The sequence below is a fragment of the Limulus polyphemus genome, unplaced genomic scaffold, assembly GCF_000517525.1.
Source record: "Limulus polyphemus unplaced genomic scaffold, Limulus_polyphemus-2.1.2 Scaffold12, whole genome shotgun sequence".
Taxonomy (NCBI): Eukaryota; Metazoa; Arthropoda; class Merostomata; order Xiphosura; family Limulidae; genus Limulus; species Limulus polyphemus.
In genome coordinates, this window is record NW_013665622.1 from 880,161 (window position 1) to 903,275 (window position 23,115).

Genomic DNA, 23,115 nt, shown 5'->3' on the forward strand with positions numbered 1-23,115 from the left:
TGTTCATGGTGTATAAATATATGTGTAGTGACTGTAAGGTTACATACATTGGCAAAATGAAATGCCACTTGAAAACTAGAGTCTGTGAACATTTAGGAGTATTTAACAGAATAAACCATCCACTACTTAAACCCAGCCACTCACCTATTCCTTCACATTCTGAAACCACAGGTCACAATATTTCATCTAACGATTTCTCTATCATCACCACAGGATCTTCAGACCTTCACCTCTACATTAAAGAAAGTCTACTTGTAGCTAAAGACTGCCTGACCCTTAACGACTCACAAAGCTTTTTAGATCTAAAATTGTTCTAAATTTTCTCACTTAACTCAGCTGTTCTGTAATATATATAAACATTGTTTTATCTGTCCATTTACCGCTTTTCTTAATAACTAACTAAACTAATGATTATGTTGTTATATTATAATTTTAGTAATAATCATTTTTGTAATACAATTTTCAGATTTTGCTGAAGATGGAATAAGTTATTCCCGAAATGTTCGTACCTTGTAAATAAAATGTTTTATGTATGCCTGAATGTGTTAAATGCACCCATACATAATATGTAGTAATGAAAATGTTGAAGCCTGTAATTATATGGGTAATGTTAGTTTCTTTAAATTCTTAAAAACAGAGAAATTGGATAGTAAAAACATCTTTGAAGAGAAAGAAAGGAATATTCTTGTAGTATTAAGTGACATAAATGTTTATAAAAATTGTTAGAAAGGCTACGTATTTTGTGGAAATGTTAATTAAGATAATGAATTGAGATATATTATACTTTGCAGCTATGATTGAAGAAATACCATGTAGCTCTAAATAACTTTTGGACTGTTATACTTGATTTCTTGCTTTAGTTTTGCTTTTCATGGATTAACAACCAGAAGAGCAGGGTGACTAACTTGATTAATCAATATAATTGATTACATTGATTAGTGTCATTTAAAATAATAAATTAATTGAAATTATGATTATCTCAACTAATATAAAAAAAAATATTCAACTAATTTTTAGTTATTAATCTTTTTAATTATTCTAACTATTCAGTAATTGGAATTACACTTGAATTGATTAATGAAATATTGTCTTTATGAGTTTTCATTATTTTCAGATAATTCAAATTTGTTTAGCTAAACGACTCCACAAAATAATTAAGTAATCGAAATGAAGTTTCCAGTTATTATTTACTTTTGTTCCAACTATCCAAGTAATCAAAATATTGCCATTATGTTTGTTTGTTTCTTCAATACAAAGCTATGCAATGAGCTATCTGTGCTCTTCCCACCATGGGTATTGAAACCCTGTATTTAATAGTAAGTTTGTTTTTCTAGCCATATAATGAGAATAATCAATTAGTTGAATGTTAAATATGTTCAATGATTAATTGACTAGCAAATTCTACTTATTGCCCTGCTCTAACAGGCAGTGCATTGAAATATACAATACAGTATTTATATTTTTTAGTAAATAAGTATTGAAATGTAGCACAATGAGATGGCTTAGACTTTTATGTTGTGCTTTTGTGAATTTTATAAATTACACTAACAGTCAGTATGTCTGTACATTTACTTGGTGTAAAATACATGTAAATTTCATTGCTTATGTTTTATTCTTTTAAACTTTTCTGAATGTATGTTCATATTAAAAGTGATGCATTCATGAGTGGTTTCTCAGTAATCTACTTGTTTTCTGTTCAGAGTATAAACCCACTTTCATGTATGTAATGGCACTTTTTGTATCTTGAATAGAAAAGTTTATTTTCTTAGTGTAGTTTATAGAACAGTGACCTTGTGACTTATGTTTGCTGAAGAGGATATGATTGATTGTACGTACAGTTGTCAGCAGAGTCCTATCAAAGCACATTCTTTAGTCACTTCACAGTAAAGGCTGTCACTGCTTCTATATCTTATGCTTGAGTATTGTATTTTCTAATAACTTGTGTTACATATAAAATCTTTTGGATTAGACAGCAGTATAAGAATATTTTTTCCTGCAGTTGTTGGAATTGGGTAGCTTATGATTCAGTCTCAGAACAGTGTTACTACAACATAAGTATGCAAATGTGCATTCCATAGTTTTAAACTGTGAAGTATATAAGAAAGATATTAAGTGTTAACTACAAGTACTGTTTAAGTACACTATGAAAAACTACACTCCAAGATCATTGCATAGTTTGTCTTGTGCTTTTAACAAGTTTTTAATATACCAAAGTGTCCAAGTTTCTTGAATATTTATTCTGTTTAATGCCTAATCTTTACATATGTACACTTTGAATAATTGGACAGTTTTCATGTGTTTTAGTATTCTATCAAAGAATATAAGAAGATATTAAGGCATGAACTTATTGTTTGCATGTTCATGTATACTACCATAAATCTAATAAATCTGTGTAGAGTAGTGCTTCTTAGATATTGACATCTTGATGTGCATTTGTAATTCTTTTACACCCGACAGTAATGTATGAAGTCAAGGTTTTTATTATGTATGTATGCATGTTCCTGGAGTGCTGAAAGTTAATAAACATGATAAATTAAGACTTGCATATTAACTTTGAATAATATGTATCTTCTAGAATTTGTGTTCACTTTATTTTAATAAGAAGAGAACAAACATCTATCTTCTAAATCTAAGTGATGGTGCTGAAGGTACTGATTTAAACTAACATGAATGGGCAGGGTGAAAACAAGTTTATTTTACATGTACATTTGTTGTAGTTAGTGAAAACTTTTAAAATAATTGAGCTCATGGTGGTGCTTCTGGAAAGCCAGAAAGTAAAGACAGCCTTAAATCAAAATGTAACAATTTGGGTGATAAGGAAAAAAAATATTAGAACAACACCCAATTTGTGTTACTTTTGAGAGGTCTTAAGACTTGCATTGTTCTGTAGCAGAAAGTTTTGATATCAGAGCATTATGTACCTTTTAACAGTTTCTTACTTTTTGTATCAAGTTAAGAAATTTACTAAGGTGTGTATTTTAGTTTTACTAAAAGAAATATTTGTTTTTGGATAGTGACAACCTTCAGCTGCTGACTATAAGAACTTCACTATAGATAACCATTAGAACTTTAAAATGCTACATTGAATATTTAAAATAGTATAAACACAGTAATGTGATAACATCTGAGAAACATCTCTCTGAATAGTGGCATGTAAACGTGTATTTGAAATAACTTGTACACATTTTTTTTTATTTTGCAGCACTTTAGAACCTTGATGATGTACCATATTTTGTTTAAAACAAGTTTACAAAACTGACCTTGTGAGTGGTGCCGAGATTGGCTATCTTCGCTACAGTGTACTGACTAGTATTATAGATTCCTCTATAAAGAGTTCTAGACAAGATCTTGATGATCTTGAAATTGTTATATGTAAAAAAAGAAATCATTACATTTTGATAGGAAATTATGACAATACTGGTTACAGATTTAAAGTTTTTTTCTGTTTGCAGAAATTATAAACCATTAAGACTTACAGTAAAGTTTGATCAAATAAGATAAGAATGATAAGATTTTTGAAACTTTATAGAATGGACAGCAACTGCCTGTTGTAGAAACACAAGTGTAGAGGACGACGTTTCGACACGTCATCCTCTACACTTGTGTCTTTACAACAGGCAGTTGCTGTCTATTCTACAAAGTTTCATCATGAATACTCTGCCTAAACAATCTATCAGAGGATAAAAAAATTTTTGATAATATTTTGCATTAGTAAGTAATATCCTTCTTTAAGAAGTACTGAATTCCTTAATTTTCAATAGTCATATTGAATAATATCAAAGTATTTTCTAATTTCTGCAAGCTTTAAAAAATCAGTCTTTTTTATACGTATGCATTTAATGTATATGAATGGAGTTACATGTAGTATATCATACACAACAAGACATATTTACACAGTTTGTGGCTGAAGAACATTGCATTTCATAAAATTAGCTGTCAACTTGATTCAAATATAAAACACACTAAAATAATGTTTTTAACCATTACTTTTCAAAAATTTTTCACAAATTTAATTACTTTAAAATTGAAATTTCCATAGTAAGGAATATCCTCATATTTAAATTCAGTTATTCCAGGTGTTCAGTTTTATTTATTTGTATTCACTTTTTATTTATTCACTGTATGTTTTTTTATATTTTTGTGATTTAGTTTTGATTTGTATCCCAGCAATTTATTGCTCTTCCCGAGAAATTTGTGATATGTTTGCAAACTTTTTATTTTATCTAAATTAAGATAAATGTACTTTTATAGATTGTTTGAAACACAAATTCAAGAAATAGAATAAATTATTGATGAAATTTTCTTACTAATAAATAATAACTGAACTTTTGATGTAGAAAATTGTTTTCACAGATTAACATAGTTTTCTATAGTCTGAAAGTCTGTAGATCAGTAATATCTTTCAAATCCTGCTTCAGAACTTATCCAGAGATCTATTTGTGTGAATATAAAGTATAACATAACTTGAGTAAGTAATATGTATCGATATAAATATAAGAAAAACTATACACTCAAACTTGGTGCAGTTTATTTTTCTGTGGTTAAACATCTTCTTTAAGAAATAAAATTACAGGTATACCATCGATTTTTCTGGTACCCTTCGGTCCAAAGCTTTGCCAGATTATCCATTTTGCAGGACCAACAGAAATCACGTAATAATAATTCAACAATACACCTCTGACTCACTAATTATACCCCTCCCGTGTCTCTAAAGCACCATGGACTGCTAGAAACTTAATTAAAACAAATAGTAAATGTAAATTGAATTTGAATTAAATTAAATACATTAGTACAGGTATAAAGGAAAAAGGTTTATTAATTACTATACTTACAAAGAATGTTGCAGTAGAACTGCTTCCAAAGTAGCAAATTTTAGAATTTTACTGGAATTGTAGAGCTAATCACGAAGGTCTGGAAGTTGAAGGCTGTCAGGATTATTGTCTGTTTCACAGCTGACTGTTTCATCATGGATTTGTGATGTTGCAGGGGGAACACCCAGGGTACTTGAAGTTGAAGCCACAGAATTATCAGATATAGGCCTACTGCTCTGACACACATTCTTCTAGGCTATGTTTTAAAACATTTCATCCAAGCGAAGTTGTTTTATGTGCTGTGATCTTTACCTGTGTAATTTTTCATACAGCAAATGAAGAGTCATTAGCTCTTGTTCTGTCATGAAGGTTCATTGCTCTAGCCCACTGATTAATTAACCCATCAACTCAATTAACTTGTCCATAGTAAGTCTTTCAGCTACATCTGTTTTATCTTCTTTACTGTTGTCTTCATCACTTTCATTGTTTTTATAAAGATTCAGAACAATATCCATAATTTCAGAGTCAGTATAGTGATGAACAACAGGTGTTTCTTTGTCAACATTCATCCACTCGGCCAGACTTTCTTAATAAAGCCTACTTGCTATACCCTGCAGTCTAGCAGTCACAGGTATTTCAAGTGCGCTCTTGTAATTTTGTTCAGATTAAATGAGGTGCTGGACTGTTAGATACCAGAAAATCAGTGGTGTACTTTAGTTAAAAAAAAACAAAACTTTTTTTAAGTAAGTTAAAACAATACAGTTATTGTGTTCTTTAATAGACCACTTAGGCAGAGAAGATTACTTGACTGGAGACTTCTGTATTGTGTATCTGCCTTAGAAGTTTTTAGATAATGTTTTGAACTACTAACACAGATCTTCATCAGGTCAACTTGATAAAGATCTACACTAGAAGCTCAAAATGTTTTGCAAAAAGGCAGATGCAGCTCACAGAAGTCTTCAATAAAATTATTTATTTATTACTGAAATTTTGTTTTTGAAATTCTTTTTTTTTGTATAGTGTAATCCATATTTATGTATCTGTTGTTCATGTATTGTGATAAAAAAATTAAATGTACTTTTTATTTAAATTACACATTCTGTATTTGCCTATCTGAAAATTACAGCATTTGAAATATGTTTTTGATGTTTTAGCTTCTATGATTCGTACGAATGAAGAAGTGCCTGGGCAAGGGATTATCTTGAACCCTCCAAAGCCTCTAGAGCTAGTGTGTAATACGACTGAGGATTTGTCAAGAGATGTAACCTGGTGGGTTAATTTATCTGATACTTTAATCAAAGTCAAAATTTACATTTTGAGTCCCATATATTTGTATGGCTGAGATCTTTTCTTACTGACTGTTCTTATGTATACTATTCTTTGTAAAAACACACATTTGTTGTTTATGTTTGTGGTACATGCAGGTATTTATTTTTAGTAGTTTAATATTTCAAAATGGAATTCTAAAATATGCCATTTTTGCTGTACTTAATAATTTTAAAGTTTCAAGATTTATTTTTAGTGGTTAAAAAATATTCAAACTCAAATATTGATTGATAATTATAGTTAAGAGTGTATAGTTTATCGAAAGGAATGCTAGTAAATTATATTATTAAATTTAGATCTTTAGATTGGTTGATCATCTTCTGAATACTTGTAGTTTAAAAACAGATAAATAAAGTTTGTTTTGTGGACTACATATGCAATAACATCTTTATTACCTCAAAAGAGTTTTCAAATCTATGATGACTCAGTACAGTGAAAAGACCATCTACATGAACTATTAGATTATGGCCCAATAAATCTAATAGCCTTCTTTTTACTAGTAAAAATGTCAAGTGTTAGATTTTTATTAATGTTAGATTATAAGCAGTTGATTAATTTTTTATTTATTGCAGAGTTGAGTTTAATGAGAGGTGTAATATATACTAGGCCCTAACCAGTTCAAAATTTTCCAACTGCTACTTCTATTTTATATCTAGTTTTATTTATAATGCTGCACTTGTCGTCCATCAAAATTTTATTGTAGCTGAAGTTTGCTTGCTTGACCGTACTACACGAGCCCAATAGTGGACACAGACAGTTAAAGCTGTAGATGCTTTGCAGCACACAAGAAAGTAAATAGAGTATGTGTAAGGATTTATGTCCTTTATGATTCTAAATACGTACGAGCTGAAGAAGTAATCTTAGTATGTCAGCTTCTCTGAAACAGAGGACTGATTTGATAATTTACTTGCTTTTTAGCACACGAGTGAATAATTAAACTCAACTCAAAGGAAAATACGAGTTTAATAAAGTCTGTGATCTGTGTCAGCTCCACAACTTGAGATCTATAGTTTTTAAACTTTGTACACTAAGTCAAACCACTTAATTGATTGAAACGTTATGAGTAAGTAGTTAGAAAAATTTCAAACAGTGACACCCCCTCATATAAAGCATTGCGAAATTGTTAAGTGAAAACTTGTATACTTTTTATAGTAAAGATATATTTTACAGCTCTACTTACAAAAAACATACAGGTTGAAGTACCACTTTGAAATATAAAGGCTTTATTTAACCTCAAACTTTCCATCTGAGGAAAAGCTCTTCCTCAGGTGGAATTACATCATTAACTGTACAAGTATCAGTGCTTCCCTAGGTGAAGAAGTTTGCTCTACCATAATAACAAGTGACTTTTTGAAAAATTAAGTGATAATTCCATAAAGCTCTGTCACACAAACACACACTCTCTCTTATTCTGTATGTATGTATATATATAAATTTACATTTGTGTAACTTTTATTTTATTTATACCAATTTCTGCCTTCATTGATATTTCTTTTTCAAATGGATAAATGGATGCTAAAAACACAATTAAAACTAAATTATTATTATTATTTCAACTATGTATTTACAGGTTTAAGGATGGATTACTTTTGAATGATAATGATAGAGTCCAAATATTCTCAGAAAACAACACTGTGATTGTGAAATCAACCACTGAAAATGACACTGGTGAATATACATGTGCTGTGACAGATCCTGATATTAATGCCACCATCTTAGTCCGAAGTAAGTTTAGAGTCCAGTTGTATAATTTCCAAAATTATGCTGGAAATACTAAGCTCAGTATTATTTTATGTATATGTGACTGGTGTAAGTTTTATTCATTTTTTATACTGGATGTAGCTATTGTATGTAGCACTTAATGAATTTATATGTAATCTGAACCAACAAAACAGCATAATTTTTTAAAATTTGATGTACTCTAAAATACCAATCAAGTAATAATATGGTATTTAGTGACTAATGTGCAATTTATAAACCTTCACTGATATGATTGCTTTAACAAAATGCATCTGTAATGTTTAGTTTGAGTTAATACAATTCAGTATTAGTTGATCTAACATAATATTTGTTTTTACACTGTTGCTATTATTCAATCTTTACTAGTCATTGATGTATTTTCCTTACCATGGATGAGATTTTGATTTTGATGTGCTTTGAATCAGTATAAAAATATTTAGCAAGAGTTTTTAAATAAATTGTTTACTTAAACTTTGTGTTTTGTATAAAATGATTAAGACAAATTTATTATGCAACAAAAATTATCCACCCTTATTATCTCGACACGTAATTTCTTATTTATGGCATAGGTTTAATGGGATGGTGTATGTAATAAAAGTCTCATTTTTATAAAAAGACTTTCAGTTACTTGCTTATAGAATAACTGTAGTAGTTACTACCACAATAATCAAGGTAATTTTTTAAGTTATTGTTTGTTTTCAGTTGTAGTTGCAGAATGTTAAAGCAATGAAAGGCATATGCCATGGCATAGATTATATAAATGATTACACTTTAATTTTTTTATTGTTATTATAATCTTTGCTACATTTCTAGAAGTCTGTGAGTGGAACTGGTTATACAGGATATTTAAACAGAAGTTAAGATGTCTGGTTATGGGGTTACAAAACATTGTATATCATGAATAAACATTAATTTTCAGTGATATTTATGTGTGTAGAATTTGTTATTCATGTCACCTAAAAAATGAAAAATTCTTACCTGACAGCTCGTACAGAGTTTATAGAAATGTTCCATAGTTCATTGAACCTTGTTCAGGGTGACAAGTTAGTTCTGTCTTGTCAAGTGAAAGGAATTCCTACACCAACTGTTACCTGGTTGAAAGGTATGTTAAGTATATCAGTTATTTAGATATAAAAAGGTTGATTTAGACTAAGCAAACAATGCTGATTTTATATTTTAAATTCAGTTGTCAAAATATTTCATGACTTTACTAAGCCAGAAAATAATTCAAGATTTTTGTGGCATTTTCAATTCTTAATAAAAAAAAATTACATTGGTTGCTGTTTTTCTTTAAACAACAAAAACAATTTGTTTTGTTTTTTTAATTTACATGTAGTGCAGTTCAAGAAATATGAATGTGGAATATTTTTGTTCTTTGTTTGATAATAAATTTTTAATTTAAACTTGCTTCTTATGTTTATTGCTATTGAATTGTAAATTTTTATTGTTTACAATACATATATTCATGTTTATCTTGGCAAGGAAGTTTGTTCCTCCATGATAATAAGTGTTTTATGAAAAAATAAATGATAATTCTATATATATACATATTCTGTATGTATAAAGAGTCTTGTATGTATAAAATTTCAGAAATGTGAACTTTTTGTAGATAATTCTAAGGCAATGAGAGATATTAATGAGTTCACTGAGATATTGTTTTTTAGTTGAGATAAAAAATATAAAGATTTCAAGCTGTTTGGCCCAGCATAGCCTGGTGGTTAAGGCACTTGAATTTGAAAGAATGGTCCGTGAAAAAGTGGTGGAATGTGGATTGGGAAATCTCTAGACTTAAATCCTGGCGAAAATTTTGGAGCTTTCATTCAACAATGCACAGAAGAAATGATGGAAACTTTGCCTGAATGCGAGTGACACAAACATGAAACCTTGATTTGTGTTCTCACTGATGTGTTTACAGAGATGGCCACAAAAACAGACATGTTTGTTGCATTGTTGAAATCGTTTGCAAATCAATTAAAACTCATATATGTGAGAACAATGGTGGCCCATTCAAGCGATATTTATACTTGGAATTACTTTTTTGATTGAATTAAAATTTTATTTTATTTTGTTAAGCTCTTGGGGAAAAAGTATGATTTATTTTGCAACACCCATTAGTTTCTTTGTTTTTGGAATCTTCTTAGTTGGGATGCATTCCTTTTGAGGATCTGCCTCCCATCCTCTTATCTTACTTCTTTTCTTATGAACCAGGTCTTTGGGGGAGGGAAGGTGTTCTTGTCTCCTTGGAATCCTGGGTTGAGGTTGCTTGCCAGCAATCTTCCATTGTTTCCTTGGTTTTCTGACTTACTAAACCATGGGTACCTCAGTCTCTACCCATCCTTGGGAGTTACATCGGGCTAACCTTCTCATGATCTTCATCCAATCACTTCTGTTTGCCATCCCCTTCTCATCGGGCAGGCCATCTCAGTGGTGGATGACTCCTCTATTGATCCTCAGCTCTGTGCTCATTGGTACCTGCCTCTACAACTTTGCCCACCTGTTGTCTCTCTTCTCCAGCAACCCTTTGGTTTTGCTAGTTCTTTCTCATAGTCCGTTCCTACTCTTTCATACTCCTTCTCCTCATCTTCTATCCTCTGCATGTTAAATGTCTTCAGGACATGGTAGTCTGCTCCTACTCTTTCATACTCCTTCTCCTCATCTTCTATCCTCTGCATGTTAAATGTCTTCAGGACATGGTAGTCTGGTCCTACTCTTTCATACTCCTTCTCCTCATCTTCTGTCCTCTGCATCTTAAACGTCTTCTTGACATGGTAACTTCTATGTTGGTGGTGGAATGTATACATTTTGTCTTACATTCCACCCTGAGCTTTCATTCCCAACTCTTTATCATCCAGAAGAAGATGGGAGGTTAGTGCCCTGTCAATGACCTCTTGTCTCTTAATCACTCTGAAGATGAATGGCTTTCTCAAACTATGTTGGGCCCTTTCTTCCGGCTGTGAATGACCAAGATCAACATTTCAAATGCCTTCTCTCACATTTCCATTTGTTCCATGTCCTGTCATTTGTTTTGGTTTGTCCACAATGGACTAGTATTTCAGTTCTGTATCCTTCCTTTGACCATAACAATGGCTTCTTATGTTTTTAAACTGATCATGTGATCCTTTGTTCAGTACATGCATTTTTTTGGCTTTTGTTTCCATTAATATATGGATGATTAGCTTTTTCTAGCCCCATCTTGGCAGGATTTGTTGATTGCTATCTCTATTCTTCATCAGTAGATGTGTTGCCATGGCTGGCTGGTCAAACTTTCCAAATTCATTTTGACTCCTCAGTATCTTGTCCATCTGAGAGTTTTCCTCAATTCCTGTGTGTAATGGGTTCAACCCTCTCCACTGCATCATCATGCCATGGAGATTTTGATATTTCAGGCACTTGTCTCTTCTTTTCTTCTTGTGCAGGAGGTTCTCTTACCTTTGTGGACTTTCTTCTCTCGAGGACCTGATCCCTCTCAGTCATGTACATATGTGACCCCTTCAGTGAGCTCTGTAGATTCAATAAAACATGTTCTGTGATACCATATCTACCCTTATTACCCTTCTCGTTACATCTCTCTCTGTCATGATGGCTCGATTGCTCCAACACAACTGAGAGTAGTCCACCCTGTCCCCTCACCCCAACTTGCATGTGTACAATGATGCCTCCCTATCTGGTTGGAAGGCCATTCTTAACAACATCACTCTCTCTGAGATCTGGTCTTCAGAGGAATAGTTTCTGCATCTCAACATTCTGGAAATGTCTGCAGTTCTTATCAGGCTTGCTAACTTCTTCTGTTGTTGTCAGGTTATTTTGTGATGACCCATTTGAATAACTCTATTACCGTTTCTTACATCAACTGCCAGGGAGGCACCTGCTTTTGGGACCTGTGTGCTTTCTCACTCTGGAATTTCTGTGTTGGTCCTATAATCATCATATTTGCCTTGCGGCATGTCATGTCTCGGGGGTCTGGAGTTTTTGAATTTGATAGAGGATTGCTTGTCTTGACTGGACAGGATCAATTTCCTTGAGTGGTCATTGCATCCTTTGGTCTTCCAGTGGATGTGTTGCCATTTCAAGACCCCACTGATCAGTTCTTTTTTTACTTCTCTCAGTTACAAGCTTCCTCTCTTTTGGTCACCAATTCTGGGGTAAACACTGGCTGTTGATGATCTTATTAAGGATAGGTCCAATATCTTTCTTTATTCCTACCCTCCTCCTCTTTTTCCATGAGTGCTCTCTATTATTTGCAGCACTTCTTGCCAAGTTCTTCCAATTGCTACTCTTTGGCCAGCTAAGTTGTGGTTCCACATTTGCATTGCTTGCTGTCCAAGGAGCCTTTTTCTCTCCATCTTTGGAGATACCTCCTCAGCCAACCTTGGTCGTACATCTTTTACAATGGAGTGTCTCACCTTTATCTTCAAGTGTGGGATTTGTGCAGTCCCTTCTGAGATAATAGGATTTTCTTACAGAATACCCCTTTTTCTCTCTCATTCCTATCAGCCTTCCACTCTTGCCCTCTATCAACATAAATGGGCTGTTTACTGCCATTTGTCCCTCCACCACTCTCTCATCAAGTTGTCCTTCACTTCCACATTTTACTTTCATTTTTACCTGGCTTTTTGACAAGGGCCTGTTTGTTTCTACCCTTTGAGATTACCAACTGGCATTGTCCATAGCTATCTGCTTTTAGCCAGGTAATAATTCCTTCCTTTTGTTTGCTCTCACAGAACTCTTTAAAACCTTTTTGTTCATGTAGTAGTGGTATCTTTCCCCCAATAAGAGATTGATTGGGCCCACCCCTCATTTGAGAAGTAGGGCTAGAGTGTTACCTGGATGTGTAGTACAAGACACCCCATTACAACATCTCCGAAGCAGTTTCCAGTGGACATGTTCAACTGGATGGAACTTGGACTTCACTCAGGATGCAGGTGAGGGCTCCTCCTTCCTCCACTTGTCATTACAGTATCTATCTGCAAGTATTTCATCCATATGGAATGACCTGAAGCCCTAGTGACACTAAAATTCTAATGTTCCACCTATCTTAGGAACGTGTTACCACCAGCACTAGATCTTCCTGATATCATATGCTCTACTATTCCTTTAATGAAAAAAATAAATAGGGCTAAGAGTATACCCTTTTTGAGAAGGATGCAATCTTCCACTGGGTGCTGCTTCACTAGGCAACCTCCGGTTTTGTGGAAGATGCAACCAGTGAGTTTTCCCTTTCATCTTTGCAACTGATCAGCACTGACCCTCCACTATTTTCAGTGTGGGGTTCTAGTTTTTCATGGTGCAGAGAAGTAAGTAACTGTCTGAAATACATTTTCAGGTAAGGAAAATGTTAACTTCAGAAACATTACTTACATCTCTGCACCACCTCCCACCCTTCCTCCTTACTTTTACTGCATTTTGTTTGCCTTATCAAGAATGAGCCTATGATCATGTGCTTGTGCTTACAGGGATTACTGCAAATGGAGGTTGTGTTTCCCTCCTTTTTATGGAGGTTTACATGTTTACATCATAAGATAGCACACTACACTTAGATGTTTATAGGGGTGGGAGTTTGTTTAAGACTTGTGGCATATGCAGGAATTTCCATGGAAGTTGCATTAGAAGAAATAACTCTTACTGGTGTAGGAAGGTAAGTTTCTATCTGGAATACAATTTAAGGTAAGGAAAATGTTAACTTTTATATTTATTAGATAATTTAGAAACTACTTTGTACTTCCCTAAAATTCTAGAATCACGAAAAAAATGCACCTTTCAGTGGAATAAAATGTGTATGTAATACATGTACACACACATATGAACAGAGGCCTGTCTTTTTTAAACCATGTGTGAGAAATTTACAAGTTTAAGAACGTAAAATTTTTATAAATAAATAAAATACTATTTTTAAAAACTGTTCAATCATTTGACCTTATCTAATGTTCAGTATTTTACAAAGGCTGAGAAGTTACTTTCATGAAAATGATTACTTTTAGCACTCTGGTAGAGGTAAATCAAAAAAGAAATGAAGCTTTCCATTTTGACATTCTTTTACCAACACGAATTTTGATGCAAGAAAATGGCTTTTAATCAGGGTGAAAAGTTATATGGTATGTACAGCTGCCAGTTGTTTTATATTTAAAAGTAGGAATAAGATCATTAGTGTGATTTGTTATTGTATAGATGGAAGTTCCTTGAATTCTTCAGACTCGCGTATTAAGCTTGAAGCTAATGAGAAAGGAGTTCCTAATGCAAAACTTATCATCGAAGAGCTGGATTATGATGATAGAGCTCACTACACCTGTGAAGCAAATAATGGAGTTAACAATGTCACAAGCACTATACTAGTGCGAGTTAAAGGTAAGTAGGTATAGATTCATTCACCTTGTGAAATAATTAGAATATCTAGAGTGTTACTTAATTGACCATCTAGACTTCTATTTTTAAACAATCTTGAAGATATTTGAATGTTAATGGTTTTTTTGTACAGAAATCTGATATACTTGTCTTGTAATTAAAGGTTATTTTTGTGCATATTTATTGGTAAATTTATGTGTCTTGTTATGCATTCATATGTATGTGTACAGTATACAGACACTTGTATGAATTATATACTGCTACTGAGATTTATGGGCTATGAACTACATAGAATTGAAACACTTCATTGTTTATCTTGAAACCTTAAGTGTATCTTATTTCAGTTGAAAAATCAATGTAGCCATTTTAAGGTTTAATCCAGTGGTTTCTACTCTAGATAAACTAGCAGCTCTTTGGCCATTTTTGGGGATATGTGCTGAGGTGGCTGTTTTGTGTGCCATTATTTTTGTTTATGAGAAGAAACGAGTTAAACCTGATTTTGACGAGTCTGATACTGACCAGAATGTTGAGAAGTGAGTTAGTTTATTCCATTGACATGAATTCTATTAATTTCTACTAATCCCTAGTGAAATTAGGCTTGTTCATAACAACTTAATTAAACTTAAGCTGAATATGTAGTTTTTAATATTTGAAGGTAAATAATAACATTTAGAATTAACTGATTATTTTGTTGTCCAAGTAGTTATGTAAATTGTTGGTGTAGAGATTATTTGAAAAAAAAACTTTTAAACTTGCATATATATTTTTTCTGTTCAAATGTTAAGTAACAGACATAAAACCATTCAGCTCTATACCCAGCATTCTTCCTTTTTTGCGAAAAGTGATTTGAAATGATGCTTTCTTGTTTTAGGATTTGCAAAAAAAAATCTTTGAAGTTAATAGTTTATCATACTATTATTCCAACTTTGAATTAGAGGCATGTAAAAATAACACTGTGGTTGTCATGGCTGACTACCTAGGAGATTTAAAGTTTATTGCCAAACTTATCAGTTTAGCTGGATTTATTGAAGACAATAATATATTTGAAATTCTATTTGTATTTAGTACAAGAAATTTATTTTAGTGATGTGGAACAGACAAATTGAAAAGCAGTGGAGATTCTTGTATTAGTTATTTACAGATTAATTTTTTTATTCTACAAGCTGTGGAACTTAAGCAGAAGTCACGAATGTTAAAAAGCAGTGTTACTGTTAATCATTTCAAATATCAAAACTCTATAATAAATTATGTAAATCTTTATTCAGAGAATTGTACTGGTGGCTTTGAGTTCACTGAAATTACAAAAAAGTAACCATTTAATTATTATTGTGAATTTGTAATTAATATTGTAGATATAGACTGAACACTTGTATAATTTCATTATATCTGTAAAGAACATTTTATACATATAGCCATTTGCTCAGTTTTATTCAGGTTTGGTATTGTAATAGGTTAAAGAATATATATATCAAACTCATTAGTATAGAAGCCCTTTTCTGGGTATATGCTGGTTTTGTTATTGAAAAAGAAGCATGGTGTAGCTGAAAGGTTTTCTGTTGAATAACAAAAATAGTATGTTGAATCAGAACATAATTAACTCAGTGCTATTTAACAATTTCATGTGCTGGTTAATATATACTGGATTTCCATACAGACTTGCTTGTATCATAACATTGAAGTTGCATATTATTACTTATGTTAATATAAACATACCACATAAAATTAAATAGTTGAAAGTATACATACTACTTTGTATAAATATATAAAAGCTTATAACCCTTTGAGGTGACTCTTGAAGAAATGGAGATTGCTTTCATCTGAACAAAGTAAATATAGATAGAGAGCAAAATGTAAAAATAATGTTTACCGTTTATGACCTTTGCTTAACTGTATAGGACTATGAAGGCATTTCATTTAAGGCATGTTAGAATTTAACTTAATTAGTTATCAATATATTTATTGGCAAATACTTTTTCAGCAAAAATCTTCCTGATCAAAGAGAAGGTAAGGAAATACGACAACGAAAGTAAGGATAGGAGATGGACACGGACACCTCTGAAGGCTGCCTTAGTGTACCTATGCCTTAGGCAGCCATTATTTTCATTTATAAACTAATTTTTATTTGCTCTGCTTATTGTAGAAAAAAAAACTTGTATTATTATTGTTTTTATATTGTATGCAGAATTTTCTTGAAAACAATTAACTATTCCAATTCACCATTTGGGTTTCCATATATAAACGAAAATATTTTTTGTTAGTGGCATTTAGGAGGAATAAGCTAATAATTTATAGATTTGAGTAAAATTGCACAGTTCAATGTGCATACGTATTCAACGGGATTCCATTTTCTTGTGCATGTACACAACATAGGTTCAAAGATGTTTATTTGACTCAAGTTAGTATTAGGCAATATTCTCTGAAGAATTTTATGTATTTTTATTTTTGTGGAGAGTGAATTGGAAAACAATATGGTAGAAAATACTTGTAATTATTTGTTATGAAAATTCACTGTGTTTTGTATATCACGTGCTGAAGGTTTTCTTATAAACATCAGTATTTATATAATCAGAAATAAAGATTTATTTTGAGGAACAGTTTGGCATTCCAAGTGTTTTATCATCCCAGCATTTTATATATTTTTTATTGTTTTAACATTTACTGTGCTTTTTTTGTGTGTGTATTGACTTTTTTTTAGACTTGTTAGTGCAAATACAAATGTAGTTTTGCATCTTTGGACTTTATTGAGATAATAGTCATTTAATTGTAACAACAACAGTTATAAATAGTGTCAAAATTTTGTGATATCGTACATTTCTCTGCTTAATTGTAACAAAAAAAGTTCAATATGTTCCACAAGAAAAAATAAATAAAAAATGAATGTGTAGAGTCTGTGAACATTGAGGACTTTTCTTATGATATCAAGCATCTAACAATGTGGTTGTTTATTCTTTGCTTGTATTAGTAAATTGTTTTCAGACGTTTCACAAAATTGTCTTGTAGCAACATGTGGCTGCATTGACCTAGTAACTTAGTTTTATTATATAACAATAAGCATTGCAGTTATTCTGAATGATATAAACTGTTACTGTTTTTTCCTGAAACACATTTATTCTCATGTACATTTTTTCTGCCTTTCCCAAAAGTTTTAGCAACATGGGACTCTATTTGACTTGTATTGCTTATATTTTGGAAAAAAAAACAACTGTAGCAGCCCTTCTGAATGATATGAACTGTTTCTAGAAATAGATTTATCCCATCTTAGCTTCAACAGCATTTATCACAGTTCAATTTTTGCATACAGTGTGTAACAGTTGTACCTGTAATTACTTTAGTAGTTTGTTGATACTTGAAGTTGTAAATATGTGTCAGTGTCATAGAGAAAACGTATAGAAACTACTGTCAGAAAACTTCTTATGTAGGCTGACAGAAAAGTAAATGATGGATTGAAATTCCCCACCAATGTGGTTGAGTTCACACAAAAACTTCATTGGTTCGTTTTCACTTTATTTGGATAAAGTATAAACACAACTACTTGATAATGAAAACAACGAATTTTATCATGCAAAACATTAAAATCAATATATTTATATGGGAAAGATATCTTTTATCTTCAATGATTTATTTTCTTCTCTACATATGTTATCTTAACAGAAAATACCAGTGTACAATCATCAGTTATTTAAGGTAATGTTCTCCTGTTCTTTAATGGTTTCTAGTATAGAAGTCAGATGTTAAAATATAAATGTTTATATATTTTTCTTATCATAAATAGGTTGTATGCTATTACATTTTCTCTTTAATTAATGAAAATCTTTTGCAGTAAATTTATATAAATAAAAGCTTTAAGTATTATGTAAACTGTGCTCTGTTTTACATTTTTTTCTTCTTAAAGTTACATTTATAAAGTACTACAACTCATTTATTGTGAAATTAGTGAATTGTGCTATTAATTTACTCTTGTTGGATCTTTAAATAGGTTGATTTTAAACTGTTACTGAACTTAATTCTCAGGGAAGCCATAGAAAAATATATTGAGTCAGATTTTCATGATATGATTTATTTACAGCAAATCTTTGAGATTATATTGTATGTTGCTTATTTGAGAAACTTTAGTAATGTTGCTTCAAGCTGTGTTGATGGAAAGTTGATAGTGATTGTTTTTTGTTTTAACAAATCAAATGTAAAATTATATTAAAAGACAATACAATAAAATCTAATGTTATTAATAATGTAGATTATGCAATGTACTGAGTCTTAAAATGATTTTAGTACACTAAATTGTAAAAATAATGAACTGTATACATGAGACAACCTACAGTTGTCATAGTCTGAGCTCTAACTTAGTCAGCTAGCAGATACCCCATGTAGGAAAGTAAATAAATGGAGAAGTACAAAAGTTTTTTTTAAATATGCAATTTTGAAAGCTTTAATAACTTTTTTACTGTTAAGGTTTTAAAAATCTTAAACTCAAGGATAAGCTGTTTAAAATAAAGAACAATAAACTATATATGTGTGTAAAAAAAGGTGATATTAGTATTTAAATAATGATGACATAATCAGGTAATGACAAAATGTAACTAAAAATTGCTAGTTCTGGGAAAACATGATGTTTCTTAATGACAGTGAAAATGTATTAAACTTCATGCAATATTTCATAAAATAATAATAAATCATGGTTCTTCATTTTAAATTGGTACATTTAAACCTTTTTTTGTATCAGCCCTGTTTCATGAATTTGGTTGAGGCACTTTTTTTGTAGACCTTCAGCCTAAAATCATAGTAACACAACAAATTTTTGTTTGGGAAAACTGATTTAATCTCTGAGGAAAAAGAGTAAAAAAACCTGTTTGTAAGGAAGTGGGTTTAAATTTTTTGAGTGTGCTTTTTGTTCAAAATAAGTGCAAATAAAAATGTCTCTTGCTCTAAATTTTGAATAAAAGAGTTCTTGATGTTTAGAAATATTTTCATATCATAATTGAAAGTCTTTCCACAGAGAGAACTTTGAACCAGTTTGATTTTGTTGGTGCATTCCATTATTTAAAACTAATGTTTACTGTCAGAATGACTGTTTCAAAAAAGTTACTGAGTAGCTACTGCTAGACTCAGAGGGAAAACATTTTGGTTTTATTAGTTGTTTTCATCAGTCATCATCAGAAGAAAGTAATTATTTGTTGATGTTTTTTTTAACTAGTGACTTCATAATAATTATTTCAATAGTCAGATTTAAATCGGGAGACTAAAGGAAGTATCCAGGGAACTTTATAATTCATGTGTAGAATGAAATTGGAGGGATGCTTTAGTGTAAGTTGCACCGTGTAGTCAATTTTAGCATTAATTTTCATGGAATTCTTGCAGTATTATTACCTTAAATATTTATTTCATCGAGACAAACTATTTAATAACTCTTTGAGGGAAACAACTTATTAGCAGTCAACTCTCTAGAAACTATACAGCTATGTTCCTTCTGTAACAAATGTGGCAGCCCAATAAGGAAACAGTAATTGCTGGTTACAATTCAGTTTTAAAATCAGTATTGGTATAGAAATTTTCAATGTCACAGTTACCATGAGTGGTAGAAGAATTGGAGTAAATTTGAAACGATGGAAATGTTAATTTTGACTTCTTTTTATGAAACTTTCATTGTGGCTATGCTAATAATGTAATTTTCTAAGGCTTTGGATGTTCATCAGAAGACCTTATTTCTTAAAATAGGGTTCTTTTCCTTGAAAAGCAACTTTCACATAGTAAGGTGCCCACTTTCAGACTATTTGTAAGGTACCAGAATTTATATTTCTCTGTATACATAATGATATCTGCTTGTATACATGTATGCCTTTAAATAACATTAACTTCTATCTAATTTCTGGAAATATCTCAAACATTGTCAGTATAAGAATTAACGTGTAATTTTTATGGACAAAATATAAGTGGTCTCTTTAGCTGTATTGTGATTTTCATCTCTAGAGACTTATTTTAGAAACATGCTTGTTAAGGATATTCAAATCCACCATTTCTGGCAGAAACTGCTGTGGTATTTTTAAAAGTGTGAAAGTTAATATGAAGAGAAGGTATGTACACTTATATTCCAGCTTTGGAGAGATAAATGTGTCAAATATATGTCGTATTTCACATTCGTTACTATCTTCCTAAATAAGTTTACTAGTTATAGAACATCTACATGTAATATATTTATCCAAATATTCAGCCACATACTATAAAATAATGTTTGTGATGAAGAATGTTGTTCAATAAAACAGTGCGGGATTAAGGGTTGATAATCAAATATTTAGTGTTTTAATGTTATGCTGTATTTGTTAGGCCTTGTGTATGTTTGGCTCTATTTACACATTGCATGAGGAATCTCTAATCTTCATTATTTTAGTAAAACAATGGATGTACGGTGTTTGCAGAGTGTGTATGTTTTTGTGAAAATTCTCTGACAACTTTTCATAATTAGTTTTTGGTAGAAATATTTTTAAACACTAGATAATTGTGGCTCATTATATCAATAATTCCACATTATATAAATATATAAGAACAGTAAAGACCAAATTACACAGTGACTTATGAATGTTTCTGCATTGCTCTTCAGTTGAGACTTGTTTGTGTGTTATGTTTTGAGAGACATTATGAAATGTTCTTTGCATAACATCACATTTTTTCACTATATTTAGAAACAACAAAAAAAGCCAAAGAAAGATTTGTATATTTTTCCAAAATTTGGCAAATTTGGGATTATTTAACACAGTTGGAAATACCATTCATTAGATTTCTAGTGTCCCCAAGTATATCAGATTCTGACACTGTATACAGATTTTATTTTGTAACTACCCTTTTTGTTTCCCAAATCTGGAAAAGAACTTAATTTTAAACTACTTGCATTTTGTTTAAGGTTTAAATGAATATATAGGAGGGATTTATGATCTCTGTTCTCTTATTCCGCACTATTAAATTTTCTGGTATTAATGTAACTTTCACATTCAGTTGCACTGTATGATTTATCTGTGGAATAATCCATTATTTTCTTGCACTTTAATGTGATGTGTAGAGGAGCCAAAATAGAGGAACTGTATTATATTTTGATGTACTCCAGTTGATCATTTTAAGCATTAATGAGGAAATACTTTCTAGATACAAAGATGTAAGTGTACTTGCAAATGATTAAATAAAAAAAAAACAAAAACTATTGCATGTTTAATGTGTACTTTGTAAACTTTAATAATAATTTGGTACATAATCGCACACAAAAGTAACATGAATTCTACTCGGGCAATAAAACATTTGACATTCCGTAACTACAAACAGTGATTAACTAAATTTTGGTCATAAAATGAGTGATATTTTAGATAATATTTAATTGATTAACTTCAACTTGATGTTATAAAAAACTAGGAAGACTTTAATATGTTGTGTAATGGTTTTCTTAGAAAGAAGGACCTGCACAGCCAGATGGTTAGGGCAATCGACTCGTAATCTGATGGTCATGGGTTTGAATCCCTATCCTACCTAACGTGCTCGCTCTTTCAGCTGTGGGGGCATTATAATGTGATGATCAATCCCACTATTCGTTGGTAAAAGAGTTGGCTGTGGGTGGTGATGACTAGCTGCCTTCTCTAGTTTTTCACTGCTAAATTAGGGATGGCTTGTGTAGATAGTTCTTGTGTAGCTTTGTGTGAAATTCCAAACCAAACTTAGAAATAATGTATTTGTTGAAGCAGGAGACAAGATAGGTTTGTCTAAAGGCTAATAAGCCTAAAATGAGTTGTTTCACAATATTTAATGAACCACTTAGTGAAACTACATCGCACGTTTTCTAGGTATTTAATATTGTTTATATAACGAAGTTCTAATTATTCATTATCTTAAAATGACATCTTGCTTTTTTGTTAATGATGTTGTAATGTATAGACAGTTAATGTATAATATATTTTGAGTTAAATGGAAATGTCAAAGTTTAGAAAAAATACATTTCTAATTTATAGAAAATTGAAATTTCCATTTCCCATGTATTTCAAATACTTGATAAATACAGCGATAATTGGAAAACATCTAGAATTTCAATAAATCTTTCTTCAGAAAATAACTTTATACTGCCCACTATTTTAGTTTTACGTCTTTCTATCGTCGTATAGTTTAAATAAAGCTTGTCACATGGCGCTACACAAAAGTCGATTAGCCTTCTGCTCTCTTCCATGTCAACCGATCACGGGTAACTACAAGATTTAAATGCAACCAACCTGCCACATAACCTTTGTCCCACTTCACACTAAACAGGAAAATGCTTTAAGCCTTATTTAACCTTGAATGTCAGTTTCTTCCACCTGCACATTTGAATGACTTGAACTGGGAGAAGCCGGGTGATATAAAGTTTTTTTTAATACTGTGAAATCACAATGGAGTAACGTCGAAAGTGATGTACCTTAAGCTATTCTTATTTAAATAAATGACGTTGATAATATGATAACCAGTAGATTTCGCTCAGAATGTAGATGAAGCTAAATTAATAGAGATTTCAAATTGTTTTGACGATATTGTACAGAGAGTTTAGTACGTTATATTACAACTATTTTGAATATGCAAATCAGGAAATTACGTGACAACCACAGCGGATCTAAAGTCGTGCTGAATATATTATATTTGAACTACATTTTGTTGATTGTGTGATAACACTGAAAATTGATCACTTTGAGGAAGGGGATGTAACGGTGTCTACTGAAAAAAATTATTTGTAAACACGGTTCAAAAAATTCGTCCAGGTTGGAGATTTATAATTTTGAAGACAGAAAGAGACCTGCAGTAAGTTCTATCTAATCAAAAACACCTTAGGTGTGAAAAAAAAGAAAAAAAAAAAGGTGCGGTCAAAAACGGATTGAGTGTGCGACTTAAAGGAATGAAATCA

At 31.3% G+C, this 23,115-nt stretch overlaps 1 protein-coding gene across 3 annotated transcripts in view; it reads left to right on the forward strand.

Moving 5' to 3' along the window:
* LOC106456838 (neuroplastin-like) overlaps positions 1 to 21,392 on the forward strand; it is a 40,390-nt gene extending 18,998 nt beyond the window's left edge. For all 3 annotated transcript variants that reach the window (XM_013916217.2, XM_022382663.1, XM_013916209.2), the window contains 6 exons: positions 5,966 to 6,080; positions 7,708 to 7,862; positions 8,863 to 8,979; positions 14,043 to 14,219; positions 14,614 to 14,749; positions 16,195 to 21,392. In XM_013916217.2, the coding sequence (XP_013771671.1) occupies positions 5,966 to 6,080; positions 7,708 to 7,862; positions 8,863 to 8,979; positions 14,043 to 14,219; positions 14,614 to 14,749; positions 16,195 to 16,246 (752 nt within the window). In that variant the 3' untranslated portion in view covers positions 16,247 to 21,392. The remainder of the gene's footprint in view (positions 1 to 5,965; positions 6,081 to 7,707; positions 7,863 to 8,862; positions 8,980 to 14,042; positions 14,220 to 14,613; positions 14,750 to 16,194) is intronic.
* Positions 21,393 to 23,115: the final 1,723 nt, after the last annotated feature.